The following is a 14,961-nucleotide window of genomic DNA, read 5'->3' as shown; positions in this document are numbered from 1 at the left end:
CAGCACTACGCTCAGGGTCGTTTTAAACAGCGAAATCTCTAACAGAGAGCCCAAAGATGAAAAACCGCCGCAAGAAATAGACTGCGAATCCGACGCTTATTTACACTTCTAGAGCTGAAGTAATATAGTGGATCATGTGCCTCCAATCTCGACTACCCACCACTGGTTAACTCAAAATTTTCACTCACTGCACATGTCCGCAAATAAACCCAGAAAGCACCAACATTTTTGATTTTGGGGTGACAGTAAATTTTCACAAGTAAGCGAGTTCAAAAACGTCAACTACCGAACAAAGGTCGGCCGTCTTCCCCCAGGCAAACAAATTTTGCTTCAAGGATACAGCCTCTCAGAAGAAGCGGCGGAGCGCTGAAGACTACTCGTCCCAGCATGCCTCGCCACAGCAGCGGGCCCGGGTCTGCAAGCCCGAGGCTCCGGCCCGGAAGTGTCGCATTGGGTGCGCGTAGCGCGCGTTGCGCATGCTCCACGCTGCGGGGGTCCGCCCCAGCCACCGCCTCCTGTCTTGCACCACTGCGCTCTATCCCTAGAGCTTTGCCGTTGGGCACAGCTGCGTCGCCCCTGTAGACCCTGCGCGGTAGCGACATGGAGGAATTCGACTCTGAAGACTTCTCCACCTCCGAGGAGGACGAGGACTACGTGCCCTCGGGTGAGCGACTCCGCCGGAGGCGAGAGGCGACTCGCCCCGCCCAGCGGCTCACGTGAGGCGCGCTTTGCCCGTCGTGCGTGGGCCCGGTGGCCGGGCAGCGCTTGCCTCAGGCGGCCCCGCCCCGCGCCCTCGCCTGCCGGCCGGCTCTGCGCAGCCCGCGTGGCCCTGGTTGCGTCCGCCGCGGCGTTTCGCAGCGGCTCCTGGTGGCCTGGATTGGACCGCCGCCCCACCTCGGAGGGCGGGAACCTGCAAGTGAACTCAGCCGCTCCGGTCGTTGGGGCATCGCGTTTTCTCACCCACCCTGAACTCTTCTGAAAGGCAGACCTTGCGTCCCCAGGGTGTTGCTAACTGGCATGTCCCACATATAACCTTTTCACTTTCTGTCCTCAGAAGTGATCTGGTTGTTTAAAAGTTGACATAATGATCCCCTTTACTTCTTAGCGAAGATTGCACTCATTGCTGTCTTTTCAGACCTTAGATAAAGTTTTTGTGTAAACCGATCCGGGCTAAAATGTCACCCAGACCTAACCCGTCCGCCATCCTGCGCTTTCCACAGGCTCCCCCATCTCATTAGATGTATCTGCTGGTACAATCGCTCAGGTAAAAACAAAGCCGAAAAACCCGTCGGAGTTGACCTTATTCTCACTCTTTTGATCCAGATAATCATTCAGTTCTGTTTGAGTCCACGTGGAAGATTGATTTCTAATCACTCCCTCAGTAATCTCGCTCTTACTGAGCTTCCATTATCGCTAAGACTCTCCATAGCTTCCCAACTGGGTTACCAGCTTCCGTTCTTATCCACCAACATTGGTCTTCTGATATTGGCCAGTGTGATCATTTGAAAACTAGTTTTCATATTAATCAAAAGTACCGTGTTAGTCGCTCAGTTGTGTCTGCTGCTTTGCGATCCCATGGATTTTAGCCCACCAGGCTCCTCTGTCCTTGGAATTCTGCAGACAAGAATACTGAATTAGGTTGCCATTCCCTTCTCCAGGGGATCAAACCCGGGTCTCCTGCATTGCAGGCAGATTCTTTTCCGTCTGAACCCGGGGAAAGCCAGAAAGGTGGCATGGGTATGCTTAAAAATAGTCAAGTATTTCTGAAATACTTATTTTGAATCTGAACCTTTTCCATCACCTATCATCCCTGTCAGTTCTCTCTAGAAGAAACTGCTTTCTTTGAAAATTTGGTATTTCCATTGTTTGTTGACATAACTGATCCATGTTAGGTCTTTTAATACCCTCTTGAGTCTTTCTCCTCACTGCCAAAACAGACTTTTTCAACTTCAGAACCTTCTAAAATCCGCAGCCTGCCAATGTTCCTATGTCTAATTTGGGTTAGACTGGTATTGATTTCTTTTTTGTAATGACTTTGTGGACACCAGGTTCTTGGCTGAATCATGTGGTATATACAGTTACTGCTTTTCCTAAACTGGATTTCTTTGGAGTGAATAATTGCCATTTTGTTGTTGTTTAGTCATCTATGTACTTAATACTGATTTGATCCTAAACTCTCAAAATTGTCTAAATCATCTTCCAAGACAATTTGATATATTAAATAATGATTCACTTTTTTGAAGTCCTTCTTTGTCTTCTGACCTGCTCGGATTTGACTTGGCTTTACCATTTTTAAACTTAAAATCTTCCATCCTGACCACCACTCTGGATGTTCCTTTTGTCTCCGTTTTCTTTTAGATTCTTTGTTTCTTGGGTCCCGTGATATCTTCATTCTTGGTGTGTTCCACCAAAATGAGAATAAATCCTCAGATAGCTTATTGAAGAAAGATGGATGATACAAACTTTTTTTGTGTGAGACTATCTAAAAATAAGTAGGTGGCCCTCAGGCATGATTAATATTTTGGTATGTAGTTCTGTATTCTATAATAGTTTTCCATCTGAATTTTGAAGGTATTTCTCCATTATTTTAAGAAGTTTCTTGTTGCTAGTTTTTACTCATTTCCATAAAGTTTGTCTGTCTCTGGAAGCTCATAGAATCTTTGTTCCTGATATTTTCTGATATTTCACAGTGATATACTATACCTTAGTATGGGTCTGTTTTCATCCATTGGTCTTGGCCTTATGGAACTTTTTAAATTTGGGAAGGGGACCGTTTTCTCCATTTTATTTTTTTGGAATCATTATTTGTGTATTTACTCTTACGTTGGGCTTCCCTGATGGCTCAGCTGGTAAAGAATCCGCCTGCAACGTGGGAGACCTGGATTCAGTCCCTGAGATGGGAAGATCCCCTGGAGAAGGGAAACGCTACCCACTCCAGTATTCCGGCCTGGAGAATCCCATGGACTGGATAGTCCATGGGGTCGGGGACGCAACTGAAGCGACTTAGCGGCAGCAGCAGAGCAACTTTCGCTTTTCACTCTTACGTTACCTGATGGACCGGTACTCTCTTTCCTTCCATTTTGAGCCTCTGTTTTCTAACTCTGATTTTTTTCTTCATGTGAATATTTCAGTATTTTAACATCCTCCTCTTCTGTTGAGTATTTTTCTCTTTCCATATTTTTTCTATGTTTTATGGCTTTTATCAACACAAATACAATGTGTACGCAAGCTGTCTGTTTGTTTCTTTTCTGTATGGCCTGGAATTGGTGACTTGGATGGCCCTGTTGGCTGCTCTTTCCACCATGACACTGGATTTCTTGTAGATGCTGGGTGCAGTCTCAGCACAGTAAGACTTGTTGCACATCAGCAGTACTTCAAGCTCTTTGACATTGTCGACCAGGAACTTCTGAAGCCGTGGTGCAGCACGTGCTTTATTTTTTTGTTGTCCTCATCACCAGTATTGGGCATCAAGATGTGACCCTTGAATATTTTTAATTTTTAATAACTCTTTTTGTTGTTTGAAAACTTTTAAATAGCATCATGTTCTTTTGTGAGTGCAAGTATCTTATTACTATATGGATATTAATTATAAAAGTTTTTTTCCCTAGTTTTGCCTTTTTTTTTTTTTCATTTTAAGGACTGGAGAGCATCTGCTGGTCTCGAACCAGCCTCAGAGAGGGTAATTGGGTAATTTGATCACTCTGTAGTCGAAAGAACCACTGAGCTACAGCCAGCGCCTTTTTCCCTAGTTTTGTTTCCTCTGAATTTTTTCTCTTTTCAGTCTTGCCTTAGAGTCTTTCCTCGGTTGTTTGGCGGTCCTAGTTCATTGTACATTAAACCTTTAATAATTAAATGGATCTGGAGGAATATTCAAAATACCACTCTTTGTAATGGCCCCAAACCAAATATCCATCAACACAAGAATGGGTAAATAAATTGTGGTATAGTCATATAATGAAATAATATTTAGGGATGACAATGAAGAAGCTATACCTCCATGCAAAGTGAAATAAAAGAGTTAGTTGCTCAATCGTGTCTGACTCTTTGTGACCCCATGTACTGTAGCCTCCGTCCTTGGAATTCTCCAGGCAAGGTGACTTACAAATAAAATGTTGAGTGAAAGAAGCTGGATGCAAGAGTTCATACTGTAGGCGTCTGCTTAAGGCTCAGAAACAGATAAAACTAATCTATTTCATTAGACTTCAAGATAATGTTGCTTTGTGGGATGTGGCTGGTATCTAGTGGTTGCAGTAGGGCACCAGGGGCTTCTGCAGAGCTGCTCATGTTCTGCTTCTTCAGTTGGGTCTAGTTACACAGGAGTGTTCAGTTTGCACAATTTCAGTGACCTGTGCGTTAGCTTGTGTGCTTTTTGGTATGTTATACTTGCAATAAGGCTTATGTGAAATAAAAAAGAAAAAAATTGATTGAATCTCTGTGTGTACAGGATTTGTTGACTGGTACCCACAAAAAGTGATCAGACTAGTCATCCAAGGAGCACTTTTGTTGGGGACCCTGAATGTCAGTGTCTGAAGATGGGAAGTTGACATATTTGTTTTTTCTGTCTAACCTGAAGTTTGTAAGCCTCTTTCTAAACCTCTTTTATTGATAAGAGAGATACTTTTGCTTACTTTTGAAAGATATCCATGATGAGGTAAAAACATCAGTTTCTTCTTTGAAAAGTGACAGTAGTGGATTTGGAATTTCTGTTCATTCAGCATATAGTTGTAAAGACATGCTGATCCATGTCCTCATGGTGGGTGGAGCATAGCAGAAATTGCAAATATAAGTAGAGTGAGGTAATGGACTCTCCTGGAGGCCTGGAGTAGGGGAACTTATCCTAGTCTTCAGGAACAGGGAGGACAGCCCTCAGAAAATATTTCTGTCTGGTGAAGAACAGAGGAAAGTACTAGTTTTTCATAATGAAAATGTGTCATCTTCATGTGAAAGCCTTTATTCTGTCTGTCTGACCACCGTGTTATGTTATTTCAGGTGGAGAGTATAGTGAAGATGATATAAATGAATTAGTGAAGGAAGATGAAGTGGATGGTGAAGAGGAGACACAGAAAACCAAAGGGACAAAAAGAAAGGCTGAGAGCGTTCTGGCCAGGTGATGCTGCCCTCAAGGCCCTTAGACGTCAGGGGCTATTGACACAGCCATCCAGACTGCTGGCATTAGTCTGATGACAGATTTCTTGCTGCCAGTCTCTAACCTTTTTCTCATTGAGGGAAATATTTGGTGACCTTTTAGGATTAAATTCTTATTCTCTGGTAAGCTTTAATGATTTTTAAACTTTAATAAAAAAAAATTAATAGGTAATATGTGCACCCGATTTAAAATGCAAAACTGGGGTATCCCCTGGTGGTCCAGAGGTTAGGACTCCATGCATCCGGTGCCAGGGCCTGATTCAGTCCCTGGTTGGGGAACTAAGATTCTATAAGCTATTGGTTTGCCAAAAAGAGAGGAGAAAAGCTCAATTACTAGAAACAATCTGTATCCCATCCCTATTTCTTGTTGCTTTGTTTCGGAAGAAGTACACTGCCAGAAATATTTCCATGTTCAGTCGCCAAGTCGTGTCCAACTCCTCGCAACCCCATGGACTGTAGTCCGCTAGGCTCTTCTGTCTGTGGAGTTTTCCAGGCAGAAATACTGGAGTGGGCTTGCCATTTCCTCCTCAGGGGAATCTTGATTGACCCAGGGATTGAATTCCAGTCTCCTGTGTCTCCTGCGCTGGCAGGCGATTCTTTACCACCGAGCCACCTGGGAAGCCCCTCATTCTGTATATATATATATATAAGTGTGTATTTTGTATTTTGTACTTTTAAAAATTTTTTTGCCACACAGCTTGTGGGATCTTAGTTCCCTGACCAGAGGTTGGATTTGTGCTCCCTACAGAAGAAGCGGGGAGTCGTAACCAGTGAACCAGTAGAGAATACGCTGTACCTCCTCCTCTAAAAAAAAGTATGAATAGTGGAGTCTGCGTATCTTTTGTCACTTTCCTCATTTCACACCTTGGCGATAATGCTGCAGCAGTGCACCTACTGTGCCTTTTTCTTTTTGGTAACTGCATTGTGTTGCATTTCATGGATAGACTCTACTCTGGTTAAACATTCCTTGAGAGACCTTTAGATTGTCCTTACCTTTACTACAGCAAATAAGACTACAATGAATATTCTTTGTCTTTATACCCTTGTATATTTATAAATCAGATCGTGGAGAAGTAGAATTGTTTGACCCAGGGTTATATGTAGTAAAAAAAATATATATATATATATATATATATATTGGTATAGGTAACTTCTATAAGCCTGGTACTAAATCGCACTCCCAACAAAAAAGTGTGAAAGTTCTCACGAGTTACTTAACTCAGATAAGGGAGTCTTTCAGTAGAAGTCTTTTATTCTTTTTGATTGGTGTTTCTGTCTTCCTGGGCATTGAAGCAAAAAGCAGATTGTAGAAGAATTTTGAGTATTAGATGATTCACTTGAAGTCAGAATAGTCTTGGGAAACAATTTGTTCTTTTAAGTCTTGGCTCAATTCTTTTGTCCTTGAGTTTTTCTGTATTCCAGCTTTCATATCTTCAGAAGGTTGGAAGAAACATGGATTCTCTACTCCCTACTCCCTCAGAACTCTAGAAAGAATAAATCTGAGGCTCTCTTCAATAGCTGTTCTCCAAATGGAGTGACTTTTAAAAGTATCTGGCATATATATATGTTCTTAGAGCCCTCTTTTTGATTGAGGTGATTTTTGGTGTTTTCTTGGTGAGAATAGCTAGTCCTGATTCAGAAGTAGAAGAGTAGATTTTGATTCTAAGTGTTTTTGGAAAATGGTAACTCTAAGAGCTCAGTTCTTTTTTCTTCCACAAAATCTTAGCTTAACCTCTCCCACTCACCATGTCACACGGTGAGGTAAGTAGTCCTTTAAGTCAGCCGTCCCGATTTAAAAGTTTTCTGAAGTTTCCAACATGTTTGGAATTCAGGAAGGAATAACTGAAATTAGTTTGCTTGTTTGTCTTATCTTTCTTCTTCCTTCTTGTTGGTGACTAGGAAGAGAAAACAAGGTGGCCTCTCACTAGAAGAAGAGGACGAAGAGGATGCCAATGAGGAATCCGGAGGAAGTAGTGATGAGGAGGAAGATGCAGCAACAGGGCAGGAAAAAGGCGTTGAGTCAGAGGATGCCAGGAAGAAGAAGGAAGATGAACTATGGGCCAGCTTCCTGAATGATGTAGGCCCGAAATCAAAAGTGCCCGCAAGTACACACGTTAAGGTAAGTTAACAGGTGAATAGGATGAATGCTTCTTGGAAATTTCCCAGATAGATTTTTAAAATTTACAAACCGAGGTTTGAGGCTTACAGCAAAAATCTGATTAGCTGCTTTTTAATAGTAACTCTACTAAGTGAAAAGTAAAGCATTCCCTGTGGGAGAAAACATAAGCTTTTCTAATCATATCAATTCAGTGAGTATTTAAGTGTTTAGAGATGAAACACGTGTTAAGACTAGCCGGAAACAATATATTTGGGTGGATCTTTTAGTTTTCATCCTAATGTGAAATTTATTACACTTCTTTTTTCATAGACAGGAGAGGAGACTGAAGAGACAAGTTCAAGTCATTTGGTCAAAGCAGAAAGGCTAGAGAAACCTAAAGAAGCAGAAAAAGTTAAAATTACAAAGGTGTTTGATTTTGCTGGTGAAGAAGTCAGGTAAGATGACATTCACAAACTTCAAACTTAGTTCTTTTATTTTTTCCAAAATTAGTTCTTTTTAAAAGAAACATTTTTCTTTTAATATATATTTTATTTATTTTTTTTTGCTGCGCTGGGTCTTCGTTGTTACATGTGAGCTTTCTCTTGTGCGGTGCTCAGGCTTCTCATTGTGGCGTCTCTGCTTGCAGAGCGCGGGCTCTAGAGTGGAGGCTCATTAGTTGTGATGCACAGGCTTAGCTGCCCCTAGGCATGTGGAATCTTTCTAGATCAGGGATCAGACCGGTGTCCCTTGCATTGCACAGTCATTCTTAACCTCTGGACTACCAGAGAGGCAAGCCCCTAAAAAGGAACATCTTTCTAAATGATGTTAGACATCTGTCTTCTTTCCAACATATCTTAATATTTTGGATGAGTTATATTTGAACTCAAGGAAAACAGTGGCTCCATTAATCATCAGGGAGCAGGAGAATGTCCTTTCACGTATGGTCACATAGTTTTGGGGCGGCATGGAGTGGTTGGCTGAACAGAAACAACAAACTGAGCGCTGTTTGCTTCCACTTACTTGCCGCCGTGCTTTGCATCTGGGCTCTTTCTCCCTTCAGTACTTTCCCTAACTTTGAAGTATAAGCCCCAATAAAACGTTTGAAATCCGGTGACAGTTTAAAGTACTAGGAGAGAAGTTTAATTCTGATGCTGTTTCCTCATCTCAATATTATTTTTTTCAGTTGATTGATAAATTTGTTACTAGTTTAGCAGAACAGTACAGACTTAATACTCGGGTTGTTTTGGATGAGAGCCGCATGCCTAGAATTTTCCTCTTTCCCATTTAAAAAAAATTTAGTATGAAAACAGTGGATTTGTAATTTAGGGCTAGAGGAGAACACATGAACTGCCTGCCAGTCAGTGATGTTATTTTCCTCGAAGTTGATGTTCTTAAAAACAAATAATATCTAGTTTACAACAGTTGTTTCGTCTAGTGAAAATATATCTTGGAAAAAGTTTTGGCGGAAAACTTTTATTATTTTTTTGTTGGTGGTGGTTGTGGCTGTTTTTTTTAATTGGAATACAGTTGATTTACAATGTTGTGTTACTTTCTGCTATGAATTAAGTTATATATATATATGTTTCCTGGAGAAGGGCAAGGCAACCCACTCCATTATTTTGGCCTGGAGAACCCCATGGACCAGACGATCCTGGCAGCCTACAGTCCATGGGGTCACGAAGAGTTGGATACAGCTGAAGCGACTTGAGTACTCAGCACACATGCATAGATATTTCCACTCTTTTTGTGTTATTTTTTATTTTTTTTCTCCTTTTTTCTTCTCGAAAATTTTACACTTTCAGAAGTGTTCTAAGAATAGTATCACAATGAGCATCCATATGCCTGTCGTACTGATTCACCACCTGTAAATGTTTTGCCTCTTTCTCCCCCACCTGCATCAGTATTTCTCTCTTTTTGTTTTGGCTGAACCTTTTAAGAATTGTAGGTCTCATGACATTTCACTCTTAAATACTTCATTCCTGTTTCCTAAGAACAAAGATATTTTCCATGGTGACTCAGTGTAACTCTCACATCCAGTAGATTTCACATTAATACAGATTATTCTCTCAACTCACTCTAGTGAAGGATCCTGATTTTAAATATTCAGCCTGTTGCAGACCAATACTTTCCTAAAACACAGCGAAAGGAATTAGAAAAGTATGTTAAAAAGATACAAAATGCAAGCTCACACTTTTAACAGTGAGATTTAACATGCAGATATAAAGTTACATTTCAGTATATACAATCAAAATGAACATAAGAAAAGGAAAAAAGTTATACAACTATATTCTTTTTTTTTTTTTCCCCCTTGGCTGTACCCAAAAAAAACTTGTGAGATCTCAGTTCCTGGGCAAGGGGTTGAGACCCCAACCTCAGTGCAGAAAGCACTGAGTCCTAACTGCTAGACCACCAGGGAATTCCCAGTAACTCTACATGTTGGTCATTGAAAGTGTGAGTGTAAGTGATTGATAAAAGGAATCCACTTTAATTATATAATTGAAACAAGAAACTAGAGTATCAGTTCTTAATATCTAGACACATACTTTGAAAAAGTACTGTTTATATTAATTTTTGCAGTTTTTAATGTGTCAAAATAGCTTATTTCTTTCTCGTTAATTATCTGGTCTAAATGGGATTGGTGACAGCCCTACTCCTAGATGATAATGTATTTGTAAATTACTGTTTCTGTGTTGGTGTTCTTCCTTGTCTTTTTAATTTTTTAAAAAATAATATTCATCATAAAGAAATCCATCTCAAAAGGCTGTATTGTATCTCTTTTAAATTTATTTTTCTAATAATTTCTTTTGATTGTGTTTTACAATAATACTGTTCTGCAACAGGTTGAAAATTTTATGTCCAAGTCCTTCACTGCAGATAGTTTAAATAGTAATCTGCAATAATGTAAAATTAATGGAGATGGACGTGTGGATTTTAAGGCAGTCATTTCTCAATGAGTTCAGGATTTTCATTTTTACTTTTTCCAAATGAAGTCATTAATAACTTTTTTTTCTTGCAGTTTTATTGAAGAAGTAATTGATGTACAGCACTATATAAGTCTAAGGCATAGAGAGTAATGATCTGATTTAGGTCCCCCATGAAATGATTAGTAATAACTGTGTTTTCCGGTTTCATCTTCCATGGTCCATCAATAGTCAGTTCCAGTCATTTATCCTGTCAAGTTATAATTAAATTTTTTATATAATTAAATTTAAGTCATATTTCAATAGGAAAAAGGAATTCTGGATGCATGAATTCTCTATGTGTGGATTTTTTTTTTTATGGAAAATACAATTCAAAATATTCTATCAAACGTTAATTTGCAGGCACTGTTCTTCAGGCTTCTATTTTTCACTTTTGCTCTTATTATTTATTTACTTCTGAAAAATATGTTCAGTCTCATCCTTGTATGAAAGTGCTAAGATTGTTGAAAACACCAAACTGGGAATTCCCTGACGATCAAGTGATTAGGACTCTGTTTTCACGGCTGAGGGCCCAGGTTCAATTCCTGGTCAGGAAACTTAATATCCTTCAAGGTTCCTGTCACAGCCCCCCAACCCTCAAAAAAACAAAACAAAGCCTAAAAAAAAACACTGAACAAAGCAGACAGATAAGCATGTTTTACTATTTAATTGAGATGTTTAAAACTGGGGACCATATGGTTATTGTTTCTCTTTTGGAAGCACTAAATTTTTTCTGTGGTTCATTCGTACGGCGCTTTCTTCATAACCATTGTACCTCAGCATATATAATATATCCACATTTATGATCAGCTTTCAGTTTATCAAATATAGTCTTTTAAATTTAATGCATTACCTTTACATGATTCACAGGTTTTCCTACTGTGCTCAGAATAGTGGGGTTTTTTTGTTTTGTATGAAGATTTTTCTCAGCGAAGGAAGCAGTATATTGATCTATGTTCTAGCACAGACTCCTTAATCTAAACTGTTTCCCTGTCCTGCAGCTGTGTCATTGGAACTTGTTCTTGCAAACACTTAAACACTTCGAATTTCATCTGTTGTCATATGATCCTACTTTTATTATACAGATCACTGTCAGTTAATGTTTATTAACAAGAAACTGATTAAAAAAAGACTTTTTAATATCACCCTCATGTTTAAATCACAAATATTAAAATAATTTTCATATCAGCAGTAATTTGTCATTCTTCAAATTGCATTGAAGAAACACTTTGCTAACTAACTTTGTCATAGTTTGTCATAAGCTAGATCCCAAATACTTCAAACCATGGTGTCATTGGAAAGTTAAACTTGAACTACCTTCTTTGTCACAGATTCACCAAGATTTCCAAGGGAACATCATTGATATGGTCTTTTACTAATGTCCTGGGAATGGTTTATTCTGTTTAGTTTAGCAACAGAAAGTACTTCTTTCCCAAAAGGCCACAATGCTAATGAATGGAATTTTGCATCTGTTTCTATTGACTTTTGAATTTAGTAGTGTTTCTTTCAAATAATTCTTTTGATTTTGAGCTTATTTATTCATGTTTTATATGTAAATGCTGCAGAAGTTTTTGTGAATTTGTTGCTTTACTAGCTAAAACATCTCTGCAAAGAACTCACTGTGGTTTTAGTCCTGTATGATCGAAAGCCAAGCCCAGTGTGTGAGGACTCATAGAGTAAAATCAGCTTCACCTCAGTTGCCCTTCATTTCTTTGAAGTCACTTCTGTTATCATCGTGTGGTTTATTACTTCTGCTGCATTCAGAAAAGATATTTAAAAAAAGAGCTTTTTTTTTTTTTTGCAGAGACATACAGTGTGGGTTTTTTTTTTTGCCATCAGCAAATTAGGATTAAAAATTATAACAGTTTTACTTTCTTAGTTATTAAAAATTAAAATGATTATAAGAATAATAATTTGTAAAGAGAAATGCTTACATTTTATCGCATTTTGGGGTTTTAATTGAGAAAATAACCCTAAACTTTCTCACTGTAGTATGGTCTAACTGCACATGACTAATGCAGTAATATCACATGTGAGTACTTTGCAATAATTGGTATATGTTCTGTTTAATGCTGTGAGCTCGTCATTCATATCTTGACTATTATGACATTATCAAATTTCTGGGCGAGTTTTTAAATACTCACAGTTTTTGTTCCTGTCTTTTGTTAGACCAGTAGCAGGTAGTTTGCAGCTCACATTTTTGGTAGCTCTATGTACAATTCTAGTCAGATCTTTCCATAGTTATTCCAAAGTGTTCTTAATATCTGTATTTCTTGTCCAGTGCAAAATTCAGTCCAGGATTACCCTCTGCATTTAGTGTGAAGAGCCCATCTTTGTGGCAGAATGTCTCTCAGTTTCGGTGGGTGCGTTGTTTCCTCATGGTTAGCTTCCTGTTAATCGCTTTAGACAAAACTACTACCCTGGTGATGATTTGGCCTCCTCAGCGCGTCACATCATTACCACCCAGCACTGGTGCTGGTGAGTTAGACCGCTTAGGCAATATCTGTAGCGATTCACCATTACAAAGACAGTCTTTTCCCTTATAATCCTTTTTGGGACCCGTTAAATAAATCTTGATGTGAATTAAGCATGTATTTTGCTGCCAGAAATCCGCTGGGAACTATTGAGTTGTCCAGCAGAGGGTGGTAGAACACTGATGGTGAGCCTCTCATGTTGGGAAGTCCTACAAAAAATACGGAAAATGTAATATATCATTAGGAATATAGGTTTCAAATTTTTGGAACTCTTTCTTGGCTTGCATTATTTCCCATGTGTCACACAGGATATCTGAGAAAGATTTATTATAACTCTACCATTGACTTGACGGAGTAAGAAAAGCTGGTGAATAACTGTTGTTATGAAGAATCATTAAATTTTGTAACCAAATTAAATTTTGTGGATTTATTAATACTTACAGTTGACACAAATTTTCTAAAAAAAATTTTTTTCCCCTATTTCATTTTTTAAGCAAATGCATCATGATTTTAAATACTGGATGAGTATGCAGGGAGCCTGCTGTTTCTGTCATTTGTCAGAAGAGGGCAGCCCAGTGTCTATCAAAGAAACAAATATGAATGAGGAAATGCTTTTTTTTCCCAATAAATATACACACTCACCTATTTATATATTTTATATTCTAAGGTAGTATATATGCTTATTTGTTTAAACATATATATTGCAGAGACATATAACATGCTAAGGGAAAGTTCTCTGGAATTTTTCTTCCTAAACAAAAATTCTGATAATAATTGGCATGTTGGCAGCATTTTTTTTTAACTTAAAGTATTTATAGTTAAATTTATGTATTATAAAGAACATTATGTAAGAATTTGGAGGGCCTGAATTTTAACTGATGCAAACTTGGTAAATGGATTTGAGCATATCTTTTAATCTCCTGATGTCATTATTCTGCTCTTTCTGTCTTTATATCAATTAAGAGCATTACTACATCTTAAAAAAACGTGAGAAAGAGCTATAATGACTGGGAAGAATTTATAAGTATAAGCATAAGGTAGTATTAGCAAAGATTGGTGTTTTAGTTTTTTTCTTAATATGTTTTAAATGCTAAATTTTGAATTTTTACCATTTTGTTTCAGTTTTTCTCCACTTGGAAAATGTGTAGCTCATTAACACTGGGGAATGAGGAAAAATAGTAATTTTTTTTACCCTTCCTTATCATATAACCAGCTGAGCCAGTTAGCTCAGACTTTCCTAAATGATTCACCTTTTGGAAGAGGCCAGTCATGGAAAGTTTCTGCTAAATAAAGACTTTTCAGGAAGTTCTGATTAAGTGAAAATGAAGTTAAGATGGAATTTCTGCTGATAGCACTTCAATTAGCTGTTGCTATTGGTGGGCCTTTTCCTGACAGGGATCCCTCTTGTGTATTAGAAATGGTCTATAATTTAACTGCTCTCTTACTTGAAGATATTTTGACAGCTGCCCCCACCCTTCTGTTTTTTTTCTGGCTGCCCCCATGGATCACGGGCTCTCAGTTTCTTGAACAGGGCCTGACCTCAGGCCTTGACAGTGAGAGCACTGAATCCTAGCCGCTGGACCGCCAGGGAATTCCTGCAGATCTCTTCTCATTGCTTGTTAAACTGGAGTTCTAGACATAGCCTCAGTGTGCGGTAGTCTGCTTGTTACTCCTTTGTGTCCTTTACCAGAATCCCTGAGAGAAATATTCCAGTTGATAGAAGTTTTTTCCCTAGTGAATATGAATAAGATTTTGACAGTAATAAATTTATAGAGATACTTTTCCCTTATACTTTTTTCCCCACAGCTTATCCTGTTTTCTTTGCTTGCTTTATGGCACTTACCATGTATCATGTTTCATTATGACTTGTTTTCGTGATTGGTTATCCCAGTGGACTGTGAGCCAGTCAAGGCAGAGACCATGTTACAGCTTTTTCTGTGTCTCACATGTAACACAGTTGCCTGCACCTAGGTTGCTCTTTTAGATAATGTCCACTCAGTTGTCTTAGATTGCTGGCAGAAACATATTGTTCATATTGTGGTAAAATAAGAGAACAAAGCATACTTTGCATAAAGGCTTCTTTTACTCTCCCTGTAATTTGGGGGCACATGATTTGTATCTTCTCTCATCACTAGCCTTCTGAACTTTCATGATGCTGTGCCTTGATGTGGGACTTTCTACACTGTGGGGTCATGGGAGTTCCCTGGCAGCCTAGTGGTTAGGATTTGAGGCTGTCCCTGCTGTGTCCTGCATTTGATCTCTGGACGGGGAATGGAGATCCTGT

General features: G+C 38.9%; 1 protein-coding gene across 1 annotated transcript in view; it reads left to right on the top strand.

The window, feature by feature from the left end:
• BCNT (Bcnt protein) overlaps nt 539-14,961 on the top strand; it is a 98,441-nt gene continuing 84,018 nt past the window's right edge. Inside the window, 4 exon segments of the mRNA NM_001285692.1 lie at nt 539-664; nt 4,990-5,107; nt 7,045-7,264; nt 7,574-7,698. Of these exon segments, the coding sequence (NP_001272621.1) occupies nt 601-664; nt 4,990-5,107; nt 7,045-7,264; nt 7,574-7,698 (527 nt within the window). The 5' untranslated portion in view covers nt 539-600.

Source organism: Capra hircus, chromosome 18 (assembly GCF_001704415.2).
Source record: "Capra hircus breed San Clemente chromosome 18, ASM170441v1, whole genome shotgun sequence".
NCBI lineage: Eukaryota > Metazoa > Chordata > Mammalia > Artiodactyla > Bovidae > Capra > Capra hircus.
The sequence above is the reverse complement of the archived record's forward strand: the minus strand, read 5'-3'. Positions and strand labels throughout refer to the sequence as shown.